The following is a 26,204-nucleotide window of genomic DNA, read 5'->3' on the forward strand; positions in this document are numbered from 1 at the left end:
AAATGTACGAGGTGCCAGGGACAAGCCGAAAGGCAGGACTGTATACTGGTATGTCTGACCCTCGAAGGCGAATCTCAAGAATCGCCTGTGATGTGACACTATCTGTATTTGAAAATACGCGTCCTTCAGATCTATCGACATGAACCAGTCTTCTCGGCGAACATGCGCGAGAATTTTGCTGGTTGTGAGCATTTTGAAACGGCGTTTCACTAATACTCTGTTCAGTCATCTTAGATCCAGAATGGGTCTGATACCGCCGTCCTTTTTGGGGACTAGAAAGTATCTGCTGTATATCCCCTGTTCGCTTTGAACTCGGGGAACAAGCTCTATCGCCCCTTTGCTTATCAGTTTTGATATTTCGGCGCGAAGTAGGTGTGCTACATTCAGCGGAACCGAAGTTTCGACGCGCGCTGTGAAGCGCGGAGGGCGTCGACAAAACTGTAGCGAGAAGCCTCTCTTTATAATGCCTAAGACCCAGTCCGAAACCCCTGGAAGCGCTGCCCATGCATCTGCATGGTTGGCTAAGGGCCGGATACAGAGCGCGCTCTGTTCGCCGTGCGACAGAGGTGCTATGGGGCTCACAAACATAGGCGTTATGCCTGCGGCATTTGAGGCGGGGGGCGCGCTTAATACAGCGGGCGGAGCGCTCGCCCTCGACCTTACAACAGTGTTTGGCTGAGTGATGGGGGGCTGCGCGAGTCCCGTGGGACTCATGTGTGCGAGTAGATGTGGGCTGTGAGCGGGCACATTTACTGCTTGGGGCGCGCTGCTTGTGTAAGTAGCGCGCGCGCTCACAGGTCTCGTTTTTACAGAGAGCCTGTGATCTGATAGACATAGTGTTCGTGGGCACTGAGTAGTGGGCACTTTTACTATGTGGGGAGCGCAATCGACCTGAGTCGATTTTATTTGCGCGAGCCCTAAGTGCAGGGCTGTGCTTGTGTGTAGGGATGGGCACTGAGAAGTGGGCATCGACACTACATTTATAGCACCATCGGCCGTGGCCGGGACACCAGAAATACCGTGAGTAAGTGTGGGCGCGGGAGAGCGGGCACAGTTACTGCAATGAGTGCACTGTCTGTCTGAGCAGAGTGAATGCACACAGGTTTCGTCTTTACAGAAACCACAAGGCATGCAGAACATAGTGTTTGTGGGCACTAGGCAGTGAGCACGTTCACTATGTTGCGTGCGTGATCGACCCGAGTCGAATATATGAGCGCGGGCCCTGTGTGAAGGGCTGTGCTAGTGTGTAGGGATGGGCACTAGCAGTGGGCATCTTCTCTACACATATAGCATCATCGGCCGTGCTCGTGGGCAGCAAAAAATACGTCTGCAGTTGCCTCTCGGGGAACAAACAGAGTGATTTGCATTCAGCGGCATAAATATTTTCTGCCGGCCGGCCTGGGGTTCGAACCTCCGAACCCCCGCGCACAAGTCTAAGAATCTACCACTGGACCACAGTGAAGATACATTGACAAAGTCAGCGCGAGTATTATCCGCACTGGCGTTTGCTTGTCAGGCATGTACCACGTGCTTGTGGGCAGCAAAAAACACGTCTGCAGTTGCCTCTCGGGGAACAAACAGAGTGATTTGCATTCGGCGGCATAAATATTTTCTGCCGGCCGGCCTGGAGTTCGAACCTCCGATCGCCCGCGCGCAAGTCTAAGAATCTACCACTGGACCACAGTGAAGATACATAGACAAAGTCAGCGCGAGTATTATCCACACTGACGTTTGCTTGCAGGCCTGTGCCACGTGCTCGTGGGCAGCAAAAAACACATCTGCAGTTGCCTCTCGGGGAACAGACAGAGTGATTTGCATTTTCAGACGCCTGCAAAATGCCAGAATGTGAGAAGAGTGGAAATCGCCCAGTTTCAGCGGGGCTGAAAACACTCCATTCTCCTTTCGCCAGTGACGCGCGGGAACCGTAGAAACGGTGTTCGGTTGCAGGCAAGCGGGTACTACGCGCTCGCTGGCTGCAAAATGCATCTCTGCAGTCGCCTTCAGGGGACTTACAGAGCAAAGCATTGGCGGCATAAATATATATATGCCGCTAGACCGGGATCCGAACCCCAGTCTCCCGCGTGGAGAACCTATAATTCCACCACTGAGCCACAGGGGGATACAGACTCACTTGCTGCAATAATACTGAGAAATGTGAGAAATAGAACTGAGAAATGTGAGAGAAAAGAGGTCAGACCGACCAACGGTGGGACTAAGAACACTCTTTTCTCCTTCGCCGGTGAATGACGCGTGCAGAGGCAGGGTAGCTTTTCTTGAAACGTAAAGAAAAACTAATCCCGCCCTCCGCTTCCAGGAAGGGCAGCCTCGGAAGGATGCCCGGTGAGTCCTCAGAGTCACCGTAGGCAATTGGCTCGGAGTGAAGGCGTTCGCCGTCAGCGAGCGCGAGCGCTGCATGAGAAGGCATCTTGAAAAAGACGCAGCTCTTTTAGGGGTGTGTGTTGCAAAGCGAACACACACACACACACAAACACAAGAACAAGAATGTAAAGGATATGGCGTCGGAAAGCGCAGCAGGTACGGTGGTAGAAGGCGGCGTTGGCCAGCGGCTTCAAGGGCTCGTCCCGCTGAAGTGCTTGCATCAGACGACGCGTGCTTCCTCGTGATCCAGCGATGCGTGCGCTTCGCTGAAGAGATTAAAATCAAGTGAATCAGCCTTCTCGAGCTCCTTTTATAGAGGTAAGCCACGCCCGTCTCGGCGGGAAGTGGCGAGGAGGGCGCGAAGCCTGCGCTCGATAGGCTTATGCAGTTGCCGCAGAGCAGCCAATGAGCAGACAAGCCGTCTTGCTTCAGCTGTCTGCTGCTGCCGCAACGCGTTTTACATATATGAAAAATTAAAGGATAATTTTTGCTTCAGTGTTTCGTGAAAAGAGACTTTTCCTGTAGCGTTTTCAACGAAGTACGAGAGAACTCTCGTAAGAGAACCTTGCAGATTTAATGGAATCCAGCTGTGATATCTTGTGAAGTGTGCATTTGTAGCCTGCATAAATGTGTTACTGCGAGTGACGGTCGGTCCGTGCGAAGTGAGTGAATACGAACAGAAGATCAGCTTCATAAGAGACGAGATCGTAAAACTTTAAATCCTTTATTTTAAAATATGCTGTGCTATATCCAGTTGCCCACTGTGTCATATTCATATCGTTTTCACTGTGTGCTGTATGTAATATTAGCATTACCTTGTCTTTATTTGAAAAAAATATAATTACCAGTGCGCAGAAAAATTACCAGATTACTGAGTGCCGTTACAGTGTTTACTTCCTTTTTATTCACATATTCATATATTTTTTAACAATTATTTTATTGGTGAAAAATACTGTAATAGGATTGCAGATTCAAGAAGTTGCCATCTAAAGTATAGGCATGTTTATTTTAAAGATTTGTTTTCTAATTTATTTATAATTTATAAAATATTGATTAAATTAAATATAAAGTATATAATAAAAATATTGGCATGAAAAAAAAAAACAAAAAAAACAAAAAAACAATATCGGTCGACCACTAATCGTCATCTATCTCAAGTTTGTTTCTTTAATCAGTGTAATCTGTGTTTGTATTTAAGTTTCATTCTGTTCAGTCGGTCCTTTGTCCAATCTCCGTCGTATTTAGTGTGTGTGAACCTTCTGCCTGTCTTCTATGTACCTGTATTATTTATATTGTGAGTAAAAGTTTGCATTGGAACTTTTGATTCTCCATCTTCTGCCTGCACCACACCGTGACAGAAGATTGGACCGCCCAAAATGGACGATAGGGCAAGAATGATCGTCCTGGCTCAGGAGAGCCCTAACCTTTTTCTTTTGTTAAGAAATTAATCTGTCTTGCCGCCACCAGCGCCCTGGACGACAAGACCCTAGGGACCCTGTTCTGGATCGGGAACTTTTCATCACCATAGCGACCTCCCAGACACGACAGGATTGGACTGGAAAGAGACCGTCAATAGGTGTCTGGAGAGCGGCGCGCCCCGATTCAGAACACAGCCTGACCCAAGGCTTCTTCACGTCATGCCTGTCGAGCCCTCAGCCAAGATGGCTGCCACCTCACCGCCTGAGCCTTAAGTGAGGTGAGCCCACGGGTTCACACTCCAACCTCCGCGACCAGGACTCCACCTCAACCCGTCAGTCCATCAGCTCAACCTTGGCTCCTACCTCCCTCAGTTCCACCGTGGCCCATCAGTCCACTAGCTCCGCCGGGCTCCCTCGTCTCCCCGGCTCCACCTTGGTCATTCCTTGACCTGCCCTCGCCTCGAGACTACACTCCTCTGGCTTCGCCTCTTCCCTTCCTCCCTCTGGCTCCGTTGTGAGCTCCCTATTAATGTAATATGTAGATCGAGAGATTAAACATTTATCAAAAGCCTGTTGTATCATATTTGATGTTTTTTCTACAAAAAAAGTTTACTTTTTTATCAAGTTCAAAATCTTTTTTTCATATTTTTTTTTCTAATTTAGCAAATATTAAGTAAAATAACTATAAATTGAATTTCAGTAATTGTTATGGATGTTTTTTTACTATCTTTAAATTAATGATATATCACCTATTGATCACCCTGCTTTCTAAGATATTGGCATCAGCCATCGGTTAAACTTAATCTTGAAATATTAAAAACAAATACAATTTCTTAGGTTTAAGTAATCTTAGCTTTACTTAAATCATTAAAGATTTTATATCAAAAGGACATGTACATGTAAATGAAGGCATTTTTAGAATTATAGTGAAAGGCCTTTAACTTGCCAAAAAAGTGTGAACTGTCTCATCAAATAGTGTCGGTGCAGTCAAGTCAATAATATTGTTGAATATTAAGTGTCCCCAACTAAGGAAGCCAGAGGCAACAGTGGCAAAAACCCAAACTCCATCAGGTGACAGAAATAGAGAAGAAATCCTATAGCTATAAATCTTAACACAAATATTTTTTCAGACATGCTTCATTTTATCTAGGTAATTTTTCACTGAATAAAAAATACTAATGTACTGGAAATAGTTTTTGAATATGAATGCTGTTTGTATGCACTGTATGGTGTTTATGTAAAAAAAAAAAAAATGGAAAATGTATTTAATATTTGTATATAGAAAATGTATTGTATGTGTTCCATCTAATCCTGTGTTGTGATTTATTGTAGGTTAAATGATTGTAACTTAACAGACAAAAGCTGTTCAGCTCTGGCTGCAGTTCTTGGATCAGATACCAATCTGAAAGAGCTGAACATGAACAATAATAATCTGCAGGGTTCAGGAGTGAAGCTACTCTGCACTGGACTGAAGAATATAAAGTGTAAATTGGAGATACTGAGGTAAGTTGAGCCACAGGAGTCACATGACTAAAGTAAGGTGCAATGACTGAAAGGATGATCCCGGAGGCTAAAAGTTATGTATAAAAGTTACATTTCTTTGTTTAATATAATTAAGTTTGTCTTTGTTCTATTGTTGTTGTGTTTTTCATTCAAAATAATAATGAGCCACAAACTAAGCAATCCAAAGATATTTTATTTATTTGTTACAATGTGGGTATAGCATATCATCCTTCTTATCAATTTTGTTAATAAAAGTCCAATGTTTAATATAAGTGAATTTATCATTGTACTATTTTATTATTGATGTATTTTCATTAATACTAATGAACCACAAACTAAGCATTTATTTTAAATTTAGAGGAAAATCCAAACACCTTCATTTATCATTGTTACAATGGGGGAATCCTATGCCATATGTCCTATTTGTTTTGTTGATAAAAGTTTGATGTTCAGTATAAGCAAGTTTGTCATTGTGCCATTTTATTGTTGTTGTGTTTTTTAGTAATACTGAAGTGACATTAAGCATTCATTTTGTGCTGCACTGTAATGCAAATAATTGCAGGGGATTATATTTAGTGGATAAAGTATTTTCTGTATATGTATATTCTACTTATAAGTTAACACTTAAATTGTGCTGTTTTTGTTAATAGTAATTTATAATTTAGTGATTTAATCGTTATTTGCATACCTAGTGTTGAGTCAGAATTCAGATGATTCTGTTAGAGCTGGTAAATACACTAAATGTATTTTAGTGCTTTTGAGGGAGCTGTGTATCTTTGATTCTGCTTTCAGCTTTGCAGCTAGTCTCGACTAAATACTTCCTGTAGTTTATGAGTGTTTTACACCACTGTGAAGGTATTTTGGTCCGTTTGTCTCACTCATCCTTGCAAAGCTGCCTCAGCTCAGTGACATTTGCAGGCTTTCCAGCATGAGCTGTGTTTCAAGTCCTTCCACAGCATTTTAATGGAATTGAAGTCTGAACTTTGTTGGGCCATTCCCAAACTTTAATTTTCGAATTTTCCGATTTTGTGGATCATTCAGATCATAGACTTTCAGAGCTGTACAGTTTTAGATAATTGCAATTTTGAAAGGGATGTTGACGTCTAACATATTAAAGTTCTCTGAGCCTTTTGTTTTTCTCCATATTAAATTGTCAGTTCCCTTTCAAGGGAACTCGAGCTGCGTTTGAGACGCGGTGGGAACGCCCTGCGTGATTGCGTCGTGAAGCACGTGTATAATCAGTCCAATGGAAAGACGAGACGTCATAGGCGGGTGACGTCATCGACCAGGAAACTATAAGGCAGCCCCGCTGACACAGATCGCGTTAGCTTCTGTGCCTTCAGCAAGCGCTCTCTGTATATCTGTCCTTGTCTATTTACTGTTGTCTGTCACAGTTCAAGCACACACAATATATTTATATATATATATATATATGATGGCGAGCAAGCAAGATTTTAAGCAATGTGTTGTCCCCTGCCCTCGTTACATCACGGGTGGTGACACACATCAGCTTTGTGTTGCTTGTTTGGGAGTGGAGCATGCCCAGTCAGTTCTCGAGGGAGCTGACTGTGAGCATTGCGTTAAGCTGTCCATGCGGACGCTCCGCTCTCGCCGGGCGTTCTTTGAGGAGGACGGTTCGGTTCGCGCTCCCCGAGGTGCGGGTCCCGCTGCTGCCGAGGCACAGCGGAGGCTTTCATCTTGGGGTTCGCATATGGATTTAGTAGCGGGGTTTGAGACGGGCCCCGCCCTTTCTCAGCCCTTACCTGCTGAATCCGGTGCCTCTGCCCAGGAAGGAGCCCGCGCTGCGGCTTCTCCTTCCCAGGTTGAGACACCAATGTTGCGACTATCCAGTTCTGAGGAATTGGATGTCGTCAGTGTTGATATGGAAAGGGAATATGAGTCCTCGCCAGCTTATTCCCATTTTGATGAGGAGCTTATGGAGGTTTTAACTCGTGCTGTTGCTAAATTAAATATTGACTGGCCAGCAGATGAAGTTGAGAGTGAATCAAACCGTAAGAGTTTATTAGATGATAGATATTTGCCATCTAAATCACGACCTCCACGTCGGGAGCTTCCGTTTTTTCCCGATCTCCACACCGAGGTGTCGAGATCGTGGAATAAACCAGTGTCATTCAGAGTACATAATCCACAGACAGCTAACTATAGTAAAATAAAGGATATTTCTCACTATGGTTATTTGACAATGCCTCCGGCGGAAGAGACGCTTGCGAGCCATCTCTCCCCCGAGACAGCGTCATCTCTGAAAGCCCCGACGTTACCCACCAAGCCATTAAAAGCTACATCTTCGCTGGTGGGTAAAGCATATTCGGCAGCAGGTCAAGCCGCGGCATGCTTACATACTATGTCTATTTTACAAGCATACCAGGCTGACCTGCTGAAAGACATGGACAATTGTGAGGAAGTCAGTGCTGACGCAATTCGAGAATTGCGTCGCGCAACAGATCTATCTCTGCGGGCCACCAAAGAGACGGCCAAATCTGTAGGTCGGTCTATGGCAGCCCTGGTGGCCACAGAACGTCATTTATGGTTAAATCTTTCAGATATAAAGAATAAAGATAGGTCTATTCTTCTGGATGCGCCGCTTTCGCCTACAAGTCTGTTCAGCGACGCTATAAATTGTGTCGTCGATAGGTTTCAGGAAACGAAAAAACAATCTGTGGCGCTCCAGAGGTTTCTTCCTCGCCGGTCCAATGTCTCCGAGACTGCTTCTCGTGTTGTTAAATCTGAGCAGTCTCGGCCGTCTACAAGCTCCTCACAGCAGCACAGAGTGCAACAAAAACAGAGTGTCGCCACTCGGGCTCCTCCACAACCTGGGGAGTCTGGGTGGCGGTCACAGTCCAAGCCAGTTAGGGGTAGACAGGATCTGAGGACCGTCATCTCTAAGAAAGCTTGGACTAAGAAGAAGTCCTGACCCCGAGGCTATCAGGCTTCTGAGGGTGGTCCCCTCCGGGGAGGGACGGTTTCGAGGAACTGTTTCTCCTCGGCGCCCTCTGGGGGGCGATTCTCCGAGGAGAGTTGCAGCGCTGCCACTTCGGTTGTTCCCTGCCGGTTCGCCGTTTCAGGGCACCGAAGTGTCAGCGTCCCCATACGATCCTCCGAGGAGGGTCGTAAAACGGTCAGTTCGGTTGTTCCCTGCCGGTTCGCCGTTTCAGGGCACCGAGATGACTGTTCAACCAAATCCAGAGGCCAGTCTTGAGAGACTGGTTCCCCTAGCGGAATTTCTGGTAGCGTGGAAACTTCTACCGAATATTTCGCAGTGGGTCCTGAATATAATAGAAAAGGGTTACAGAATTCAGTTCGGCTCTCGTCCGCCCAGATTTCAAGGGGTTCTTCCTACACTGGTGAACTCCGAGCAGGCTCTGGTTATGGAACAAGAAGTTCTGACGCTTCTAAAAAAAGGGGCTATAGAAAGGGTTTCTCCTCCCAGCAGAGAGTCAGGGTTTTACAGCCGTTATTTCATTGTTCCAAAAAAGGATGGGGGGTTGCGTCCTATTCTAGATCTGCGTCATTTAAACAGCAGAGTTCAGAAACTCAAGTTCAGAATGCTTACGCTCAAACAGATTGTGTCACAGATTCAGTCCGAGGACTGGTTTGTCACAATAGACTTGAAGGACGCGTACTTCCATGTATCTATCCATCCTCATCACAGGAAGTTCCTGAGGTTTGCTTTCGGGGGCGAAGCATACCAGTATCGGGTTCTTCCCTTCGGCCTAGGTTTATCACCCCGCACCTTTACAAAATGTGTGGATGCAGCTCTGGCTCCTCTGAGACTCCAGGGCATTCGCATATTGAACTATATAGACGATTGGTTGATTCTAGCTCAGTCAGAGCAGATGGCAGTTCGGCATCGAGATGTCGTTCTGTTTCACATAAAGAGGTTGGGGTTGCGGCTCAACGCCAAGAAGAGTGTGCTCCTTCCAGCTCAGAGGACCACTTTCTTAGGTGTAATTTGGGATTCGACAACAATGCAAGCACGTCTGTCTCCTGCACGTATTTCTGCGATTCTCACAGCCGTAAAGGGGGTAAAACTAGGCCAGTCACTCACTGTGAAACAGTTTCAGAGACTGTTGGGGCTCATGGCAGCTGCGTCCAACGTAATCACTTTTGGCCTTCTGTACATGAGACCTCTGCAGTGGTGGCTCAGGACCAAGGGGTTTTCTCCGAGGGGAAATCCATTTCGCACGATCAAGGTCACGCGGCGATGCCTTCGTGCCTTGGTCATGTGGAAGAAACCTTGGTTCCTCGCCCAGGGCCCAGTGCTGGGGGCTTCTTGTCGACGCGTAACGCTTTCGACGGATGCTTCCCTCACGGGATGGGGGGCGGTCATGAGTGGCCGCTCGGCGAAAGGTCTTTGGCAGGACCATCAATGTTCTTGGCACATAAATCGGCTAGAAATGATGGCGGTATTCCAAGCTCTCAAATACTTCCTGTCAGACCTGAGAGGTCACCATGTGCTTGTCCGCACGGACAACACATCGGTGGTCTCTTATATCAACCATCAGGGGGGTCTGAGGTCACGTCATTTATGGAGGCAGGCCCATCAGATCCTTCTATGGGCCCAGGGGAAATTGCTGTCACTGAGGGCAGTGTATATTCCGGGGCATCAGAATCTGGGAGCGGATATCCTGTCGAGGCAGGGGCTGAGGCCCGGGGAGTGGAGACTTCACCCCGATGTGGTGGAGCTTCTTTGGGAGAAATTTGGTCAGGCTCAAGTCGATCTGTTTGCATCATCAGAGACGTCACATTGTCCCATGTGGTTCTCCCTAACGCACCCAGCTCCTCTCGGACTGGATGCGATGGTGCAGGTGTGGCCGAGGTTACGCCTGTATGCTTTTCCCCCGGTATCAATGCTTCCGGGTGTTCTGGAGAGGGTTCGCCGGGAAGGGGTCCGTCTGTTACTGGTAGCCCCTCACTGGCCGTCTCGAGTGTGGTTCTCGGACTTAGTGTCTCTTCTGGACGGCTCTCCCCTGGAGATTCCTGTCAGGAGGGACCTGCTGTCCCAAGCAGGGGGCACAATATTTCACCCCAATCCGGAGTTGTGGAAACTGTGGGCCTGGCCTCTGAGGGGGCTCGGCTTATAGAATCCGGTCTCTCGACTGAGGTCGTTGAGACCATTCTCCATTCCAGAGCACCTTCCACAAGAAAACTTTATGCACTGAAATGGAAATTATTCTCTACCTGGTGTGGTGTATGTCACCTAGATCCTGTTAACTGCCCTGTTGGTTCAGTTCTTGATTTTTTGCAAGACCGTTTCTCTGCTGGATTATCACCTTCTACCTTGAAAGTATATGTGGCGGCTATATCGGCCTACCACACCCCTCTGGGGGGCACTTCTCTTGGGAGAGATCCTCTAATTATTCGTTTTCTCCGTGGTACTTTGAGGTTGAGACCTGCATTGCACTCTAGAGCACCGGCTTGGGATTTGGCCATTGTACTTGAGGGTCTGGCCTTGGCTCCCTTCGAGCCCATCGAAGAGGTTTCAGAGAAGTTCCTCACTCTAAAAACCTTATTTCTTCTCGCTATTTCTTCTATTAAGAGAATTGGAGATTTGCAAGCCTTGTCGGTTGCTCCTTCATGTTTGGAGTTTGCGCCTGGTATGGTGAAGGCATTTCTTTACCCTAGACCGGGTTACATCCCTAAGGTCCCTACTAATGTTGCGGGGCCAATAGTGCTGCAGGCCTTTTATCCTCCACCATTTAATACCCCAGATCAGGAAAATCTTAATCTGTTATGCCCTGTGCAGGCTTTGGATGCTTACGTCCACAGAGCTGCCCTGTGGCGTAAATCGGAACAATTGTTTGTCTGCTTTGGGTCAACCAGGAAAGGTTGTCCTGCATCTAAACAGGTGATGAGCAAGTGGGTAGTTGAGGCTATCTCACTGGCTTATGAAGCGGCCGGACAGCCTTCACCTTTGGCTGTCCGAGCTCATTCCACGAGGAGTATGGCTGCCTCTAAGGCTTTAATTTCAGGAGTTTCTATTCAGGATGTTTGTAATGCGGCGGGCTGGTCCTCACCTCATACTTTTGTCAGATTTTATGATCTAGACCTCTCCACTCCTGGGGTCAGGTTGCTTGCTTCTTAGTGTGCGCGAGTACTTCACACAGAACGGGCATTTGGCTTTATGGCGTAGTGGGTATGGGGTTCCCACCGCGTCTCAAACGCAGCTCGAGTTCCCTTGAAAGGGAACGTCTCAGGTTACGTATGTAACCCTGGTTCCCTGATAGGGAACGAGACGCTGCGTTCGCCTGCCATACTTCCTGCATGCCCTGACCGACTTGCTTCAGGCTTTTTCAGAAGCTAACGCGATCTGTGTCAGCGGGGCTGCCTTATAGTTTCCTGGTCGATGACGTCACCCGCCTATGACGTCTCGTCTTTCCATTGGACTGATTATACACGTGCTTCATGACGCAATCACGCAGGGCGTTCCCACCGCGTCTCAAACGCAGCGTCTCGTTCCCTATCAGGGAACCAGGGTTACATACGTAACCTGAGACGTTTTTGCAACTGACTTTCAATACATTTGTACAAAGAATAAAATAAAATTCAGTTTAAGGATTTATATTGTTCAGGTTTAACTGATTAATCAGCTGAATGTTTTCCTCTCTGTTCTAGACTCTCTAACTGCAGTGTGACAGAAGAAGGTTATAAAGCTCTGGCTTCAGCTCTGAGATCAAACCCTTCACACCTGATAGAGCTGGATCTCACAGGAAATGATCCTGGACAATCAGGAGTGAAGCAGCTCCATGATTTACTACAGGATCCAGACTGTCAACTGAAGACACTGAGGTGAGACGGGATCAAATAATTAACTAAATTAGCTATATGCAGGCAAAATATTCATAACAAATATATTATTTTAGTTATATAATAAGCTGGACAATTTGTTGCATCAAAATTATCAAGATCAGATCAGATGCTGCAGGTTCTGTCATGATGATGATAATCGTCAACACAGTTTAGTTGTGATACGAGCTCCAGGTCAAATAGACATTATGGGTCAGTGTATGTGCTGCTGTTCTGGAGTATACCTTGATAATTAATATGCATAATTTTGTTTTATTAATTCTAGATAACCTTTTAGTGAAATGGTTTTCTGAACACAATAGTTTTCCATCAAGCCCAGATTCACTGCATCTCTCTACAGCAGGTCTATGAGTCTCCAGATGTTCACAATCATGCAGTTTCACAAGCCAGTTTTCTCTGTGCTGACGTTTCTCACTCATCTTGCTTAAAATACAGAAATAGCTTGATTTCACACTCTGTATTCATACTCAAAATCATGATCTAGTGAGCTTTTGCCCTTCTGCTCTGTGAGACGTTTCTGTTCTTATGAGTTTGCTTTTCGACTGAGTGTCGCTCTAGTTTCTTTTAAATAACTCTGACTATTAGACTATAAGTTGACTGAACACTAGTAATGGGTGTGAAACAGTGAATCATTTTGTGAATAAATAGTTTTAATTGATTCAAAGCTTTGAAAAAAAAGAAAGACTTGACTAAGAAATATGAACAACACCAACAGCAGTTAGAGGGAACAAAGCTAGAAAGAAGACAATGGTAACATGAGGGCTATACATATACTGTTAGGGGGTAACAGTTTAGGACCCAAGGACCAGATGTTTGAAAGAAGACTCGAAGTCAGAATTATAATAAATTGAAGAAAAGTTTTACTGAAGATAGTTTGCAGTTTCATCAGCAGAAGTCAGCTTCAAGACTCACACAGGAGTTTGTAGGCCGCCTTGCTTACAGTTACAGAGATCACAGCAGTTACACCCTACACCAAGGTCTAAGCTATGTCCTTGCTTCAGGTTGCAGTTTCTGATTGGCTAAGAAATAGGTAAACATAGTAATTTTCCACACATATACAGATAGACTGAAGCATATCTCCATCGATTATGCAGCTGACACTCAGACCCTGAAGTTAGGCACGTCGTGACCTTCCAGGTTGCTTCCAGGTTGATTTGGGTTACTGGGCGCCAGCGTGTCCAGAACAACAACTCAGTCAATCTCCAATAATGCCACTTGTTCCTTAACCTGTAACCAAGAAGCCTAACACACAGTCTAACACACACAGCTTTTCCAAGGTTGGATTTGGCCAGTGAAGGGTTACAAATTTTAGAATCTATTTCAGATATGCTTCCTTACATAACATCACAGAGAAGAATACTGATTTTAGCTTTTAAGGTAAAGATCTCAGCAAAGTTGCAATTCCTGTTCTCTCCTTATTGTCTTTAATGGCTCTTGGAGCCCCAGTTTCACTCAGACTGATGGGATTAGCACACGAATGATTCACTGAGAATCTCACCTTTTGTTCTGCAAATGGCTTTCGGACCCAAATGGCTCTTGGAGCCTTATGCTGATTGAATTAGGACTGGCCAGACCCTCAGTCTAGGGTGTTACCTAAACCTGTTACATGCTTTGTTTGAATTTGTCTCCACTTTTAAAAGTCCCTCCTCCTAAAATGCCTATAAGACACCATGTACAGTTACATACTTTAGATTATGTTGGAAGAACTGCAGCCGTGCTCAATAAAGAAACTCTTCTGTTTGAACGTGATCCCAACGTCTCCTGGTCTCTGCTTCGATGAAAGAAAACTTTCTTTCACCAGGCTCTAACTATAAACAGGAGAGTCCTCTCAAACCATCAAGATAATGTGTTCTTTCTCTCAAGGAGAGCTACACTTCAGTCTAACTGGAAAGTAAGGCTTTAACAAAGAAATGGTCCCTTAAACTATTGGCTTCAATGACCCCTATATGTTTTAACACGTTGAAGACCTTTTTCAAACACACAACAAGTCCATATTTCATTTCTGGAAGCCAGGCTAAATAAGCAAGCACTTTTACTGCATTCAGATATCAAATACAGACATTAAAGAATACATGAAAAGAACATTTCATTTATAATACTGGTAACTTCTATAACAAAGTAATTATAGAATTACTTTGTTATAGACCCCCCCCCCCAAACACGTTAGTTGATCATCATAGATCTGAGTCATTTTCTCTTTCTGTCTTCAGTCTGAATAGATGCAATATTACAGAGAAACAGAGTCTCATCCTGACTTCAGCTCTGAAATCAAACCCGTCACACCTGAGAGAGCTGGACCTGAGCGGGAATGAACTAGGAGACTCTGGAGTGAAAAACCTCAGTGATCTACTGATGAACCCACAATTCAAGCTGGAGAAAATACAGTTAGTATCATTATACCAATTATACCATCATTATACCATCATGATACCAATCTTTCATTTGAAAGTCACATGTCTAGTATCTGTAAAACCGCATTTTTCCATCTTAAAAATATATCTAAATGATGCCATATGCTCTCATTGACAAATGTGGAACAATTAGTCAATGCGTTCATGACATCAAGGCTAGATTATTGTAATGCTCTACTGGGTGGTTGCCCTGCACACTTAATAAACAAACTACAGCTGGTCCAAAACGCAGCGGCTCGAGTTCTTACTAGAATCAGGAAGTATGACCATATTACCCCTCATTTACACTGCACACGCCTGCGGCACATTACGGCTGCGACAAGGTTTTATTCCGTCCTCCACGCGGTGCCAACTCACACCAGAAGCATTTCAGAAGCGGAGCGACTGGATGCGCGAGACCACGTGATTCTACGAGTTTCTACCATGCAGTCTATGGTTTCTACCAAGGATATTGGCGTGTAATACGTTTGGGAGTTTGCACAGGGTGTTTAATTTGAATTTGACAATGTATTTTTTACTTTTACTTTGTATTCCCGGTGCGACTTGGACGCGCGTCCGTCAAAAATAGACCAGGCGCCTATATTTAGCGAAGCGGCGCGGAGAGCCGCTTCTGGGAAGCTTCTGAAACGCGCCGCATCGCGGCCGGTGTAAACACAAGCATTGACTAGAATGGGCGCGATCAGCTCCGGTAGCCGTGTCGCAGCCGTAATGCGCCGCAGACGTGTGCGGTGTAAATATGGGGTTAACCCTGTTCTGTCGACACTGCATTGGCTCCCTATTAAACATCATATACATTTTAAAATATTGCTGATTACTTACAAAGCACTAAATGGTTTAGCTCTGCAGTACTTGAGCGAGCTCTTAACACATTATAGTCCTTCGCGTCTCTTGCGATCTCAAAATTCCGGCCAGTTGATAATACCTAGAATATCAAAATCAGCTGCTGGCAGAAGATACTTCTCCTATTTAGCACCAAAACTATGAAACAGTCTTCCTATCATTGTCCGGGAAGCAGACACACTCTGTCAGTTCAAAGCTAGACTAAAGACACATCTCTTTGATCTAGCATACACATAACACATTATACTGTAGACTTCTATAATTCAATGTTAGGCTGCATAGATCAGGTCAGCCGGAACCAGGAACACTTCCCATAAATCCTGATGTACTTGTTACATCATAAGAAGAATGGCACCTACACTAATTTCAGTGTTTTTGTTTATCCCGAGGTTTTCCCGCAGCCTGCCAGATCCAGGCTGTATCCAGATCTGATGAAGGACCTGCGCCTGGACCCGATGTCATAGCGGGGTGCTAAAGTGCCAACTAGTTTCTCCTTATGGAGGATCCCTTTACCACTCTACAGATAAAGCGTTGTCGGGAAAATTCGGTTCACGTATCTACCCCGAAGTGATAAAATTCTGTATCAAAAATGTTAAGGCCAGACAAGTAGTTTTTTAAGGCTTGGTTTGTAGGGAATTACAAACCTGTGCACATATATTCAAACGAGCATACCAATAGACTGAACTCGTAATACACGTGCACGCCATCAGCGTTCTCACAGGTTTCGCGTTTAAAGTCTGTGTAGAGTTTCCTGTTAAAACGGTGTCGTGTTAGCGGCCCCTAAGTTAATAACTAATGACCGTTGCGACGGAAGTGAATCAATCAAATTAACTTTAGCTGGAAAATAACTTTATTTAATCAATTCAAACAATCTCTGTTACTTTAAACTACCTTTGTATCTCTGTAAAGCCGCTTTGGAACAATCTACATTGTTAAAAGTGCTATATAAATGAAGATGACTTGACTTGACTTGAATTATAAAGTACAGCAATTACAGTGTGACTGAAGTTTATTTATTTGAAGACAGCAGGGCTTATGTTTCATTGTTTATAGCAGTGCACTTTCTGGGTTTTCCATTTTGCTCACATTTTTATGTTTTTTATCTAGTTAGTAATTGTTTAATTTCCAGGATTTTATACAATATACTGATTGTGTACATGCAGAAATCTGCCTTTTCAACAGAGAATAAAGAAGAGAGATGTCAAATAAATAGTTAAAAATGAAAGAGAAGAAACAGTGTCTTCCAGCACACAGAACTAGTGTGACTGGGTTTTAAAACAGACTATTGGAAACTAAATGCTGCTGTAGCTCTTCAATAAGATGATCATCTAAAGCCGCGTTTCCACCGAAATTACCCAGAACAATCTGTCCCAAGATCTTTTTCCCCCAGACCTGTTGCTGTCTGTGCTGTCTAAAGCACCGTGAAGTTTAGGCAAATTAGTCCGGTGACGTAGGACTGTGTGTGACTTTCCAGTTCCCACTGGATTTCGTCCTCCTCATATAAGCTTAATAAAGCCTGAACCTCATCATCGGTCCATTGGTCGTATTTTTTAAACTCAATTGTGGATTCGAATATCAAACGCCCCGCACCATCACCTGGCAGCTCGACGGCACACAACAGGCCAGTGGAGCGGGAGGACCACAGGGAAACACTCCCACTGTGAGCCTCAGGTCTCCTACAGTGTTAACCATATTGGCGGCTCTGCTTTGTGCAGAGGCAGTGCTGGGTAACAGCAGAGAGACTCTAGCCTTCACGAGGAAGGACAGTCCAGACCGCAGTGTGAACATTGTCCTGTTCTCACAGTGAGGACATGAACCATCCACAAACACTATCTCAGCACACTCTTGGCCCAGACATGTGAGATCGTGGCCATCAGATGAGGACAGGGAACAACCGCATCCATTTCATTTTCATTTATTTATTTATTTATTAAGCACTTTTACACAACTGGTCATTAAACAAAGTGCTGTACAAAACACATAGACAACCATAAAAGCACACAAAATTTAACACCACAGTTAAATAACAGCGAAATAAGCCCCTCAGTTTAATAGCCTACAAGAACAACTACTATACCCCATTAAATGCTAATGCTAGGAGGTATTCTTTAAGCTTATGTTTAAAAACAGTTAATGTAGGTTCCAATCTGATAGAAAGGGGTATATCATTCCAGAGTTTGGGAGCTATCGCTACATAAGCTCGATCTACCGTGAAGTTTAGGCAAATTAGTCCGGTGACGTAGGACTGTGTGTGACTTTCCAGTTCCCGCTGGATTTCGTTAGTTTTACTTGATCTTAGTGCTGCGTTCGATACTATAGATCACACAATACTCTTAGATCGACTACAAAATTATACTGCTGTTCAAGGACAAGCATTAAGTTGGTTCAGATCATACTTATCTGACCGCTACCATTTTGTCTATTTAAATGGAGAAAAATCTATCATAACTCCAGTAAACTATGGAGTGCCGCAGGGATCTGTGTTAGGCCCTCTGTTATTCTCAATATATATGCTGCCACTTGGAAATATTATAAGGAAACATGGAATTAGTTTCCATTGTTATGCTGATGACACTCAAATCTATATTTCATCACGGCCAGATGAAAACGCTAAATTATCCAAATTGACAGAGTGTGTTAAAGATATAAAAGATTGGATGATGCGCAATTTTCTTTTATTAAATCCAGACAAGACAGAGGTACTAATCATCGGTTCAAAAAACCGCCCACAAAACCTCTCACACTACAACTTTAACATAGTAGGATGTCCTGTTACTTTATCCTCTACAGTAAAAGACCTGGGTGTTATACTAGTCTGCAACCTGTCTTTTGAAAATCATATTTCATATGTTACAAGAACAGCCTTTTTCCACCTTAGAAACATTGCTAAGCTACGTAACATGCTATCAGTTTCTGATGCAGAAAAATTAGTTCATGCATTCATGACCTCGAGACTAGATTACTGTAATGCTTTGTTGGCCGGTTGTCCTGCGTCCTCATTAAACAAGCTACAGTTGGTCCAAAATGGGAAGAGTTCTAGAGTTCTTACTAGATCAAGAAAATATGATCATATAACACCAATTTTATCATCACTACATTGGTTACCTATAAAGCTCCGTATTAATTACAAGGTATTGCTACTGACTTATAAAGCCCTAAATGGCTTAGCTCCAGTCTATTTAACGGATCTTCTATCGCCCTATAATCCATCGCACTCTTTAAGATCACTAAATTCAAGGCTTTTGGTCATACCTAGGATATCCAGATCCACCAAAGGAGGGAGAGCATTTTCACATTTAGCTCCAAAACTCTGGAATAGTCTTCCTGATACTGTTCGTTGCTCAGACTCGCTCTCCCAGTTTAAAACTAGATTAAAGACGCATCTCTTCAGCCAGGCATTCATATAATACTTTTAATCTTATAGTAAAATCCGACCTCTAGTTCATAAAAATGCCAGAGGAGAACTGGCCCCCGACTGAGCCTGGGTTCTCCCAAGGTTTTTTTTTTTTTCTCCATTAGGTCACCTGATGGAGTTTTTCGGTTCCTTGCCACTCTTGCCTTTGGCTTGCTCAGTTGGGGATATTTGGGGATATTTAATTTAATTAATCAATCAACAATACTATTGATCAGCATTACCAAACGTGGTCGTTTTCCACTAGAAACAAGCATTGATGTATTATTCTAATTTAAAGGGGGGGTGAAATGCTCATTTTCACTCAATCTCCTGTTAATCTTGAGTACCTATAGAGTAGTATTGCATCCTTCATATCTCCAAAAAGTCTTTAGTTTTATTATATTTATAAAAGAAAGATAGGCTGTACCGAGTCTTTCCGGAAAAAAACGAGCGGCTGGAGGCGGGCCGTGTGGGCGAAGCTAAAGCTGTGCTAACGCGCCGAGCTAACAACACACAGAGACATTTGAAGCAGTTTTACTCACCACCCGGTTCCAACGCACGACCGTGAACCTTTATCATTGTGACTGCTCGATCCTTAAGCATTAGACGATCTGCAAATCCGTCGATCTGGGCTTTGTTTATAAAACAATCATCGTCAAAATGCAGGGAACACTTCTTTGGTGACATTGACTTCCCAAAAGCCGAGCAGAGCTCTTTGATGAGGTACTGCTTTCGCTCTCTTCTCTCTCTGGTCTACGAGTGCGTGCGCGCCCGCGACTTTCCGTGAGAAGTGCCCTTAGGACCCATTTAAGGAAATTCCGCCACATCTGACGTCACACAGGCCCATACTCGAAAAAAACTTTCCGAAACTTGTGACAAACCGGAAGGAGTATTTTTGGAACAAAAATACTCCTTCAAACATACAACTTAATTTTTGAAACTTTGTCCATGTTTAGCATGGGAATCCAACTCTTTAACAGTGTAAAAAACTCAGTATGCATGAAATAGCATTTCACCCCCCCCCCCTTTAATACTGTGAAGCTGCTTTGATACAATCTGTATTGTGAAAAGCGCTATATAAATAAACTTGACTTGACTTGACTTGACTACACTGCTCCGTTTTGTTCTGGGAGTCGTTAAAACCTGCTGGTCAGCTGACCTCAAAGACCGTTTTGGTTCATATTTCTTAATCAGATTTACCAAATACAATGGAGCCATACCATGCAATGATTTATAAACAAAACATAAAATTTAAAAATTTATTCTGTAGTCGATCGGTAGACATTTTAAAGAACTCAAAACTGGGGTAATATGGTCTCTCTTACGAGTATCTGTCAAAAGCCTCGCAGCCGCATTTTGGACCAGTTGTAAGCGTTTTTATTTGTGTTTTATTTATGCTGACATATAGTGAATTGCAGTAATTTAGTCAAAAATGGTTTCACCTTCGCTATTAACCTCAAATGATAAAAACAAGACTTAACCACAGAATAAATCTGTTTCTCAAACTTAAGATCACTGTGTCACGTTTTGGGTTTGTTCTTGTCATGTTTCTGTGTCATGTCTTGTTTCCATGTCTGTCATGTGATTGTGGCAGAATTTTGTGAACTCTCTCACCTAGTGGATTTTAATGATGTGGCGCTCAGACATTTTTAGGGTAGGTTTGAATGAGCCTGTTTGCTACCAGCTACCTGGGGGAAAAATTCATTGGTCTCTGGCCCAATATATTGACTATGCCCTATTATTGAGCGGTTCCTCATTTACTGTGGGTTTTGAGGAGAAGCCCCACAAACCCACAGTATCTGCCAAGCCTGAGCCACTTCACGTCATGCCTGCCAAGCTTGAGTCACTTCACGTCATGCCTGCCAAGCCTGAGTCTCTTCACGTCATGTCTGCCAAGCCTGAATCTCTTCACGTCATGTCTGCCAAGCCTGAATCTCTTCACGTCATGTCTGTCAAGCCTGAATCTCTTCACGTCATGTCTGCCATGTCTGGGTCTCTTCACGTCATGCCTGCCAAGCCTAAATCTCTTCACGTCATGCCTGCCATGTCTGGGTCTCTTCACGCCACGTCGGCCGCCGAGCCGGTGTCTCCTGACAAGATGGCCGCCGCCGAGCCGGTGTCTCCTGACAAGATGGCCGCCGCCGAGCCGGTGTCTCCTGACAAGATGGCCGCCGCCGAGCCGGTGTCTCCTGACAAGATGGCCGCCGCCGAGCCTGTGTCTCCTGACAAGATGGCCGCCGCCGAGCCTGTGCCTCCTGACAAGATGGCCGCCGCCGAGCCTGTGTCTCCTGACAAGATGGCCGCCGCCACACCTGAACCTGAGCCCTCAGTTATGGCTACACTAACAATTATGGCCACAGCCATATGGTGTGTGTGGTCGGTGCACACATTTGATGTTCAGGTCACGTCTGCCGAGCCAGAGCCTGTTCACGTCACGTCTGCCGAGCCAGAGCCTGGTCACGTCACGTCTGCCAAGCCAGAGCCTGTTCACGTCACGTCTGCCGAGCCAGAGCCTGGTCACGTCACGTCTGCCGAGCCAGAGCCTGCTCACGTCACGTCTGCCGAGCCAGAGCCTGCTCATGTCACGTCTGCCGAGCCAGAGCCTGTTCACGTCACGTCTGCCGAGCCAGAGCCTGTTCACGTCACGTCTGCCGAGCCAGAGCCTGTTCACGTCACGTCTGCCGAGCCAGAGCCTGTTCACGTCACGTCTGCCGAGCCAGAGCCAGAACCAGGCCGCGCCGCCATGGTCCCCTGAGCTGTCTGGTCCACCCTGGCCACCTGAGCTGTCTGGTCCACCCTGGCCACCTGAACTGTCTGGTCTGCCCTGGCCTCCAGCACAGCCGGATCCGCCCTGGCCTCCAGCACAGCCGGATCCGCCCTGGCTTCCTGCACTGCCGGATCCGCCCTGGCTTCCTGCACTGCCGGATCTGCCCTGGCTTCCTGCACTGCTAGGTCGCTCTCTTCTCTCTCTGGTCTACGAGTGCGTGCACGCCCGCGACCTTACGTGAGAAGTGCCCTTAGGACCCATATAAGGAAAATCCGCCACATCTGACGTCACACAGGCCCATACTCGAAAAAAAACTTTCCGAAACTTGTGACAAACCGGAAGGAGTATTTTTGGAACAAAAATACTCCTTCAAACGTACAACTTAATTTTTGAAACTTTGTCCATGTTTAGCATGGGAATCCAACTCTTTAACAGTGTAAAAAACTCAGTATGCATGAAATAGCATTTCACCCCCCCCCTTTAATACTGTGAAGCTGCTTTGATACAATCTGTATTGTGAAAAGCTCTATATAAATAAACTTGACTTGACTTGACTTGACTTGACTACACTGCTCCGTTTTGTTCTGGAAGTCGTTAAAACCTGCTGGTCAGCTGACCTCAAAGACCGTTTTGGTTCATATTTCTTGAGCCATTGTCTGTTCCAGCCCATAACCCCATAGCTGTCCCCAAGAAAATTTGGGGGGGGGGGGGGGGGGGCAGTAGGGTCCTTGAAAGGACCATGGAGGCCGCGCCGCCATGGTCCCCTGAGCTGTCTGGTCCACCCTGGCCACCTGAGCTGTCTGGTCCAACCTGGCCACCTGAACTGTCTGGTCTGCCCTGGCCTCCAGCACAGCCGGATCCGCCCTGGCCTCCAGCACAGCCGGATCCGTCCTGGCCTCCAGCACAGCCGGATCCGCCCTGGCCTCCAGCACAGCCGGATCCGCCCTGGCTTCCTGCACTGCCGGATCCGCCCTGGCTTCCTGCACTGCCGGATCCGCCCTGGCTTCCTGCACTGCTAGGTCCGCCCACGCCTTGCCACGGCCCAGGTCCGCCCACGCCTTGCCACGGCCCAGGTCCGCCCACGCCATGCCACGACCCAGGCCCGTCCACGCCATGCCACGTCCCATGTCCTGTCCTCCTGCACGGGCCTGGCCCACCATCCCTCCCCCATGACCTCCTCCACTCCACCACCCTCCTGGTCTTATGTTGTGTTTTGGTTTTGTTGGGCGTCGGGAGACGCCCTTAGAGGGGGGGGATTCTGTCACGTTTTGGGTTTGTTCTTGTCATGTTTCTGTGTCATGTCTTGTTTCCATGTCTGTCATGTGATTCCCTGTTTGTCATGTGATCCTGCCATGTCTTGTCATTGGTTAATTGTCTGATCATTGTTCACAGGTGTCCCTTGTTTTGTCATTAGTCTGTGTATTTAAGCCCTCATGTTTGCCATGTGTCTTTGTCAAGTATTGTTTCCTGTAGTCTGCTGTTGTGCAAAGTTCATGTTCATGCTTTGGTTTTTTGTTTTCATGCCACGCCATGTTTTTGTTTCATGTTTTGTTTTAGTTCTAATAAACTGCACTTGGGTTCTCATCTTTCAACTTGCCTCCAGTGGATCCTTATTACACACTGTCAAAGAGAACTCCTAAATTTCGCACTAATGGCTTACAGAAGGGGGCTAAATTTTAAAATTCTTGACAAATCCAGTTGACAAAATTCTAAAATTATTTGGAACTCCAAACCACACAACTTCAGTTTTCTCTTCATTTAGTTTAAAAAAATGTAAAGATAACCATGATTTAAATTCATGTATACATAACTCTATTTGGTTTGTACTGTTCTTTTTCAGAGGGAGATAGATTTGCATATCGTCTGCATAAAAGTGAAAGGGGATTGCATACTAAAAATTGACCCAAGGGGTAACAAATACTGAGAGAACAAAATTTGGCCGAGAATTGACCCCTGTGGAACCCCACTGAGCAAAGAGGCAGGTTGAGAGTAATCTTGACCAATATTTAAAGAAAAAGTTCTGTTTAAAAGAAAATACTTGAACCATGCAAGCGCTATACCGTGAATTCCTACAACATTCTCAAGACGTGAGAGTAAAATCTCATGGTCAATGGTGTCGAATGCAGCGCTAAGGTCCAATAAAACAAGATCTGCTGAAGACCCTGAGTCAACTGCAGTCAGTAGATCATTTAAAACCCTGATCAAAGCAGACTCAGTACTATGGTAAGCCCTAAAACCTGACTGAAAAATTTCAAAGATATCGTTTTGAAGCAAAAAGGTGTTTATTTGAATCAAAACGACCTTCTCCAAAACCTTAGATAAAAAAGGTAACTTCGAGATTGGCCGATAATTTGATACGAAAGCAGGGTCCAAATGTGTTTTTTTCAAAAGAGGCTGGACAAGAGCATGTTTAAACTGATTAGGAACAACTCCAGTTGAAAGACTATTGTTTATAATGGATAAAATACTAGGGCTAAGAACATCAAATGCTTCTTTTACTAATCTCGCTGGAATAATGTCTAATGAACAGTCAGTTGGTTTTGACTGCTTGATTACCTCGGCTAGTGACTGCAGGGAGATCATTTCGAAATGTTCGAAACTAACAAATAATGGCCAAACAACTGAAGGATCAAACAAACTAGGTTTGATCATGGATTTAATATCGAAGATCTTTTGGACAAAATAGTCCAAAAAAGCCTCACAAGTAATAAGTGGCAGGTGAGATAACACATCAGTTTTTGGATTAAAAACAGAATTTACTATATTAAATAAAACTTGCGGTTTACTACTATTTTTTGTAATTGCTTCTGAAAAATAATTTCTCTTAGCCATCTTTACGGTATTCTGATAGTTGTCTTGAGACTCCCGTAATATTTGAAAGGATACCTGTAACTTGTCTTTTTTCCATTTTCGTTATAATTTTCTACAGGTTATCCTCAACCCACGAGTCACATTATTCAGCCAGGGCTCAGGTCTAAATTTGCACTTTTTGACATGAAGTGGGGCTACTGAGTCCAAAAAGGATAGACAAACGGAATATAGCAGCTCAAGTGAGGAGTCTAAATCCATATTAAGAGAAAAAACTATCCATTAAATAAAAAGGGTTAATTTCATGAAATAGATTTTTAAATTGCTCTATAGCTCCAGCTTTTAAAGCCCATCGTAGTTGACTTTGAACTCTAGGTTTTTCAAATTTACGTGGTGTCAACACCTTAAAAATAATTGATTTATGGTCAGAAAAAGCTTGATCTGATATTTCAACATCAGCAATAGATAAACCATAAGTCAAAACTAAGTCTAAAATATGACCTTGAACATGAGTGGGTTTATGCATGTGCTGTATAAGATTAAAAGAATCAATTACATTCAAAAAATCTCTTACCAGTGGCTTTGCAGAACAGCACACATGTATGTTCAAATCACCCACTAGTAACAATTTATCATATTTCAGTACAATGTCACTTAAAAAATCAGTAAATTTGCAAACAAAATCCTTATTGTATGAAGGCAGTCGATATATTACAGCACATGCAACCTGATTAGTCAAAAACAACTGCAGTTCAAAAAAAGTGCCAACAGATAAAGGTTGTCACGAGAAACTATTCTTAAAGGTCCCATGACATGCTACTTTTTGTAGGCTTTAATATAGGCCTTAGTGGTCCTTAGTACTGTATCTGAAATCTCTTTCCAAAAATTCAACCTCGGTCCAGAATTATAGCCACAATAAATACAAGCCAGTCCCAGAATGAGCTTCCTTCAGACGGGACGTTTCGGTGTCTGTAGCTTTAAATATTAATGAGAAGGAGAAAGGCAGCGCAAGGTGGAGGGTGGGTGTGGCCTTGACCATCTTGCGCAACGGTACCATGCATGTTTGTTTATGTTGGATATATTGCAATGGCACGAAGACACGCAGTCGTTCAAGCATTTCAGTTTGACCCAGAATCTGATCCAGATGGAGAAGTACTGGATGAAGAAGTTGCAAAGAAAGAAAGAAAGAAAGAAAGAAAGAAAGAAAGAAAGAAAGAAAGATTAGGTAGAAAGAAAGAAAGAAAGATAGATTAGGTAGAAAGAAAGAAAGAAAGAAAGAAAGAAAGAAAGAAAGAAAGAAAGAAAGAAAGAAAGAAAGATTAGGTAGAAAGAAAGAAAGACAGATTAGTTAGAAAGCAAGAAAGAAAGATAGAAAGAAAGATTAGTTAGAAAGAAAGAAAAGTTAGAAAGAAAGAAAGAAAGAAAGAAAGAAGAAAGAAAGATTAGTTAAAAAGAAAGAAAGAAAGAAAGAAAGAAAGAAAGAAAGAAAGAAAGAAAGAAAGATTAGGTATAAAGAAAGAAAGAAAGATTAGTTAGAAAGAAAGAAAAAAACAAGATTAGTAAGAAAGAAAGAAAAGTAAGAAAGAAAAAAGAAAGAAAGATTAGTTAGAACGAAAGAAGAAAGAAAAAAAGAAAGATTAGTTAAAGTAAGAAAGAAAGAAAAAAGAAAGATTAGTTAGAAAGAAAGAAAGAAAAGTAAGCAAGAAAGAAAAGAAAGAAAAAGAAAAAAGAAAGAAAAAGAAAAAAAGAAAGATTAGCTAGAAAGAAAGAAAAAAGATTGGCTAGAAAGAAAGAAAGAAAAAAGAAAGAAAGATTAGTTAGAAAGAAAGAAAAAAGAAAGATTTGTTAGAAAGGAAAGA

At 44.1% G+C, this 26,204-nt stretch overlaps 1 protein-coding gene and 1 long non-coding RNA gene across 3 annotated transcripts in view; both read left to right on the plus strand.

Moving 5' to 3' along the window:
• LOC308695899 overlaps positions 1–26,204 on the plus strand; it is a 670,325-nt gene that overhangs the window by 151,323 nt on the left and 492,798 nt on the right. The window lies entirely within an intron of this gene.
• The window catches only part of LOC308695881 (protein NLRC3-like), a 155,665-nt gene that overhangs the window by 18,551 nt on the left and 110,910 nt on the right, over positions 1–26,204 (plus strand). The window contains exons 8-11 of one of the 2 annotated variants that reach the window (XM_081374142.1): positions 5,130–5,300; positions 11,934–12,107; positions 14,336–14,509; positions 20,365–22,962. In XM_081374142.1, the coding sequence (XP_081230268.1) occupies positions 5,130–5,300; positions 11,934–12,107; positions 14,336–14,509; positions 20,365–20,374 (529 nt within the window). In that variant the 3' untranslated portion in view covers positions 20,375–22,962. Of the gene's footprint in view, positions 1–5,129; positions 5,301–11,933; positions 12,108–14,335; positions 14,510–20,364; positions 22,963–26,204 lie in introns of those variants that run through there. The other variant, XM_081374141.1, reaches the window with a different exon arrangement.

This window comes from Scardinius erythrophthalmus (genome assembly GCF_964197995.2).
Source record: "Scardinius erythrophthalmus genome assembly, chromosome: 9".
NCBI classification, from domain to species: domain Eukaryota; kingdom Metazoa; phylum Chordata; class Actinopteri; order Cypriniformes; family Leuciscidae; genus Scardinius; species Scardinius erythrophthalmus.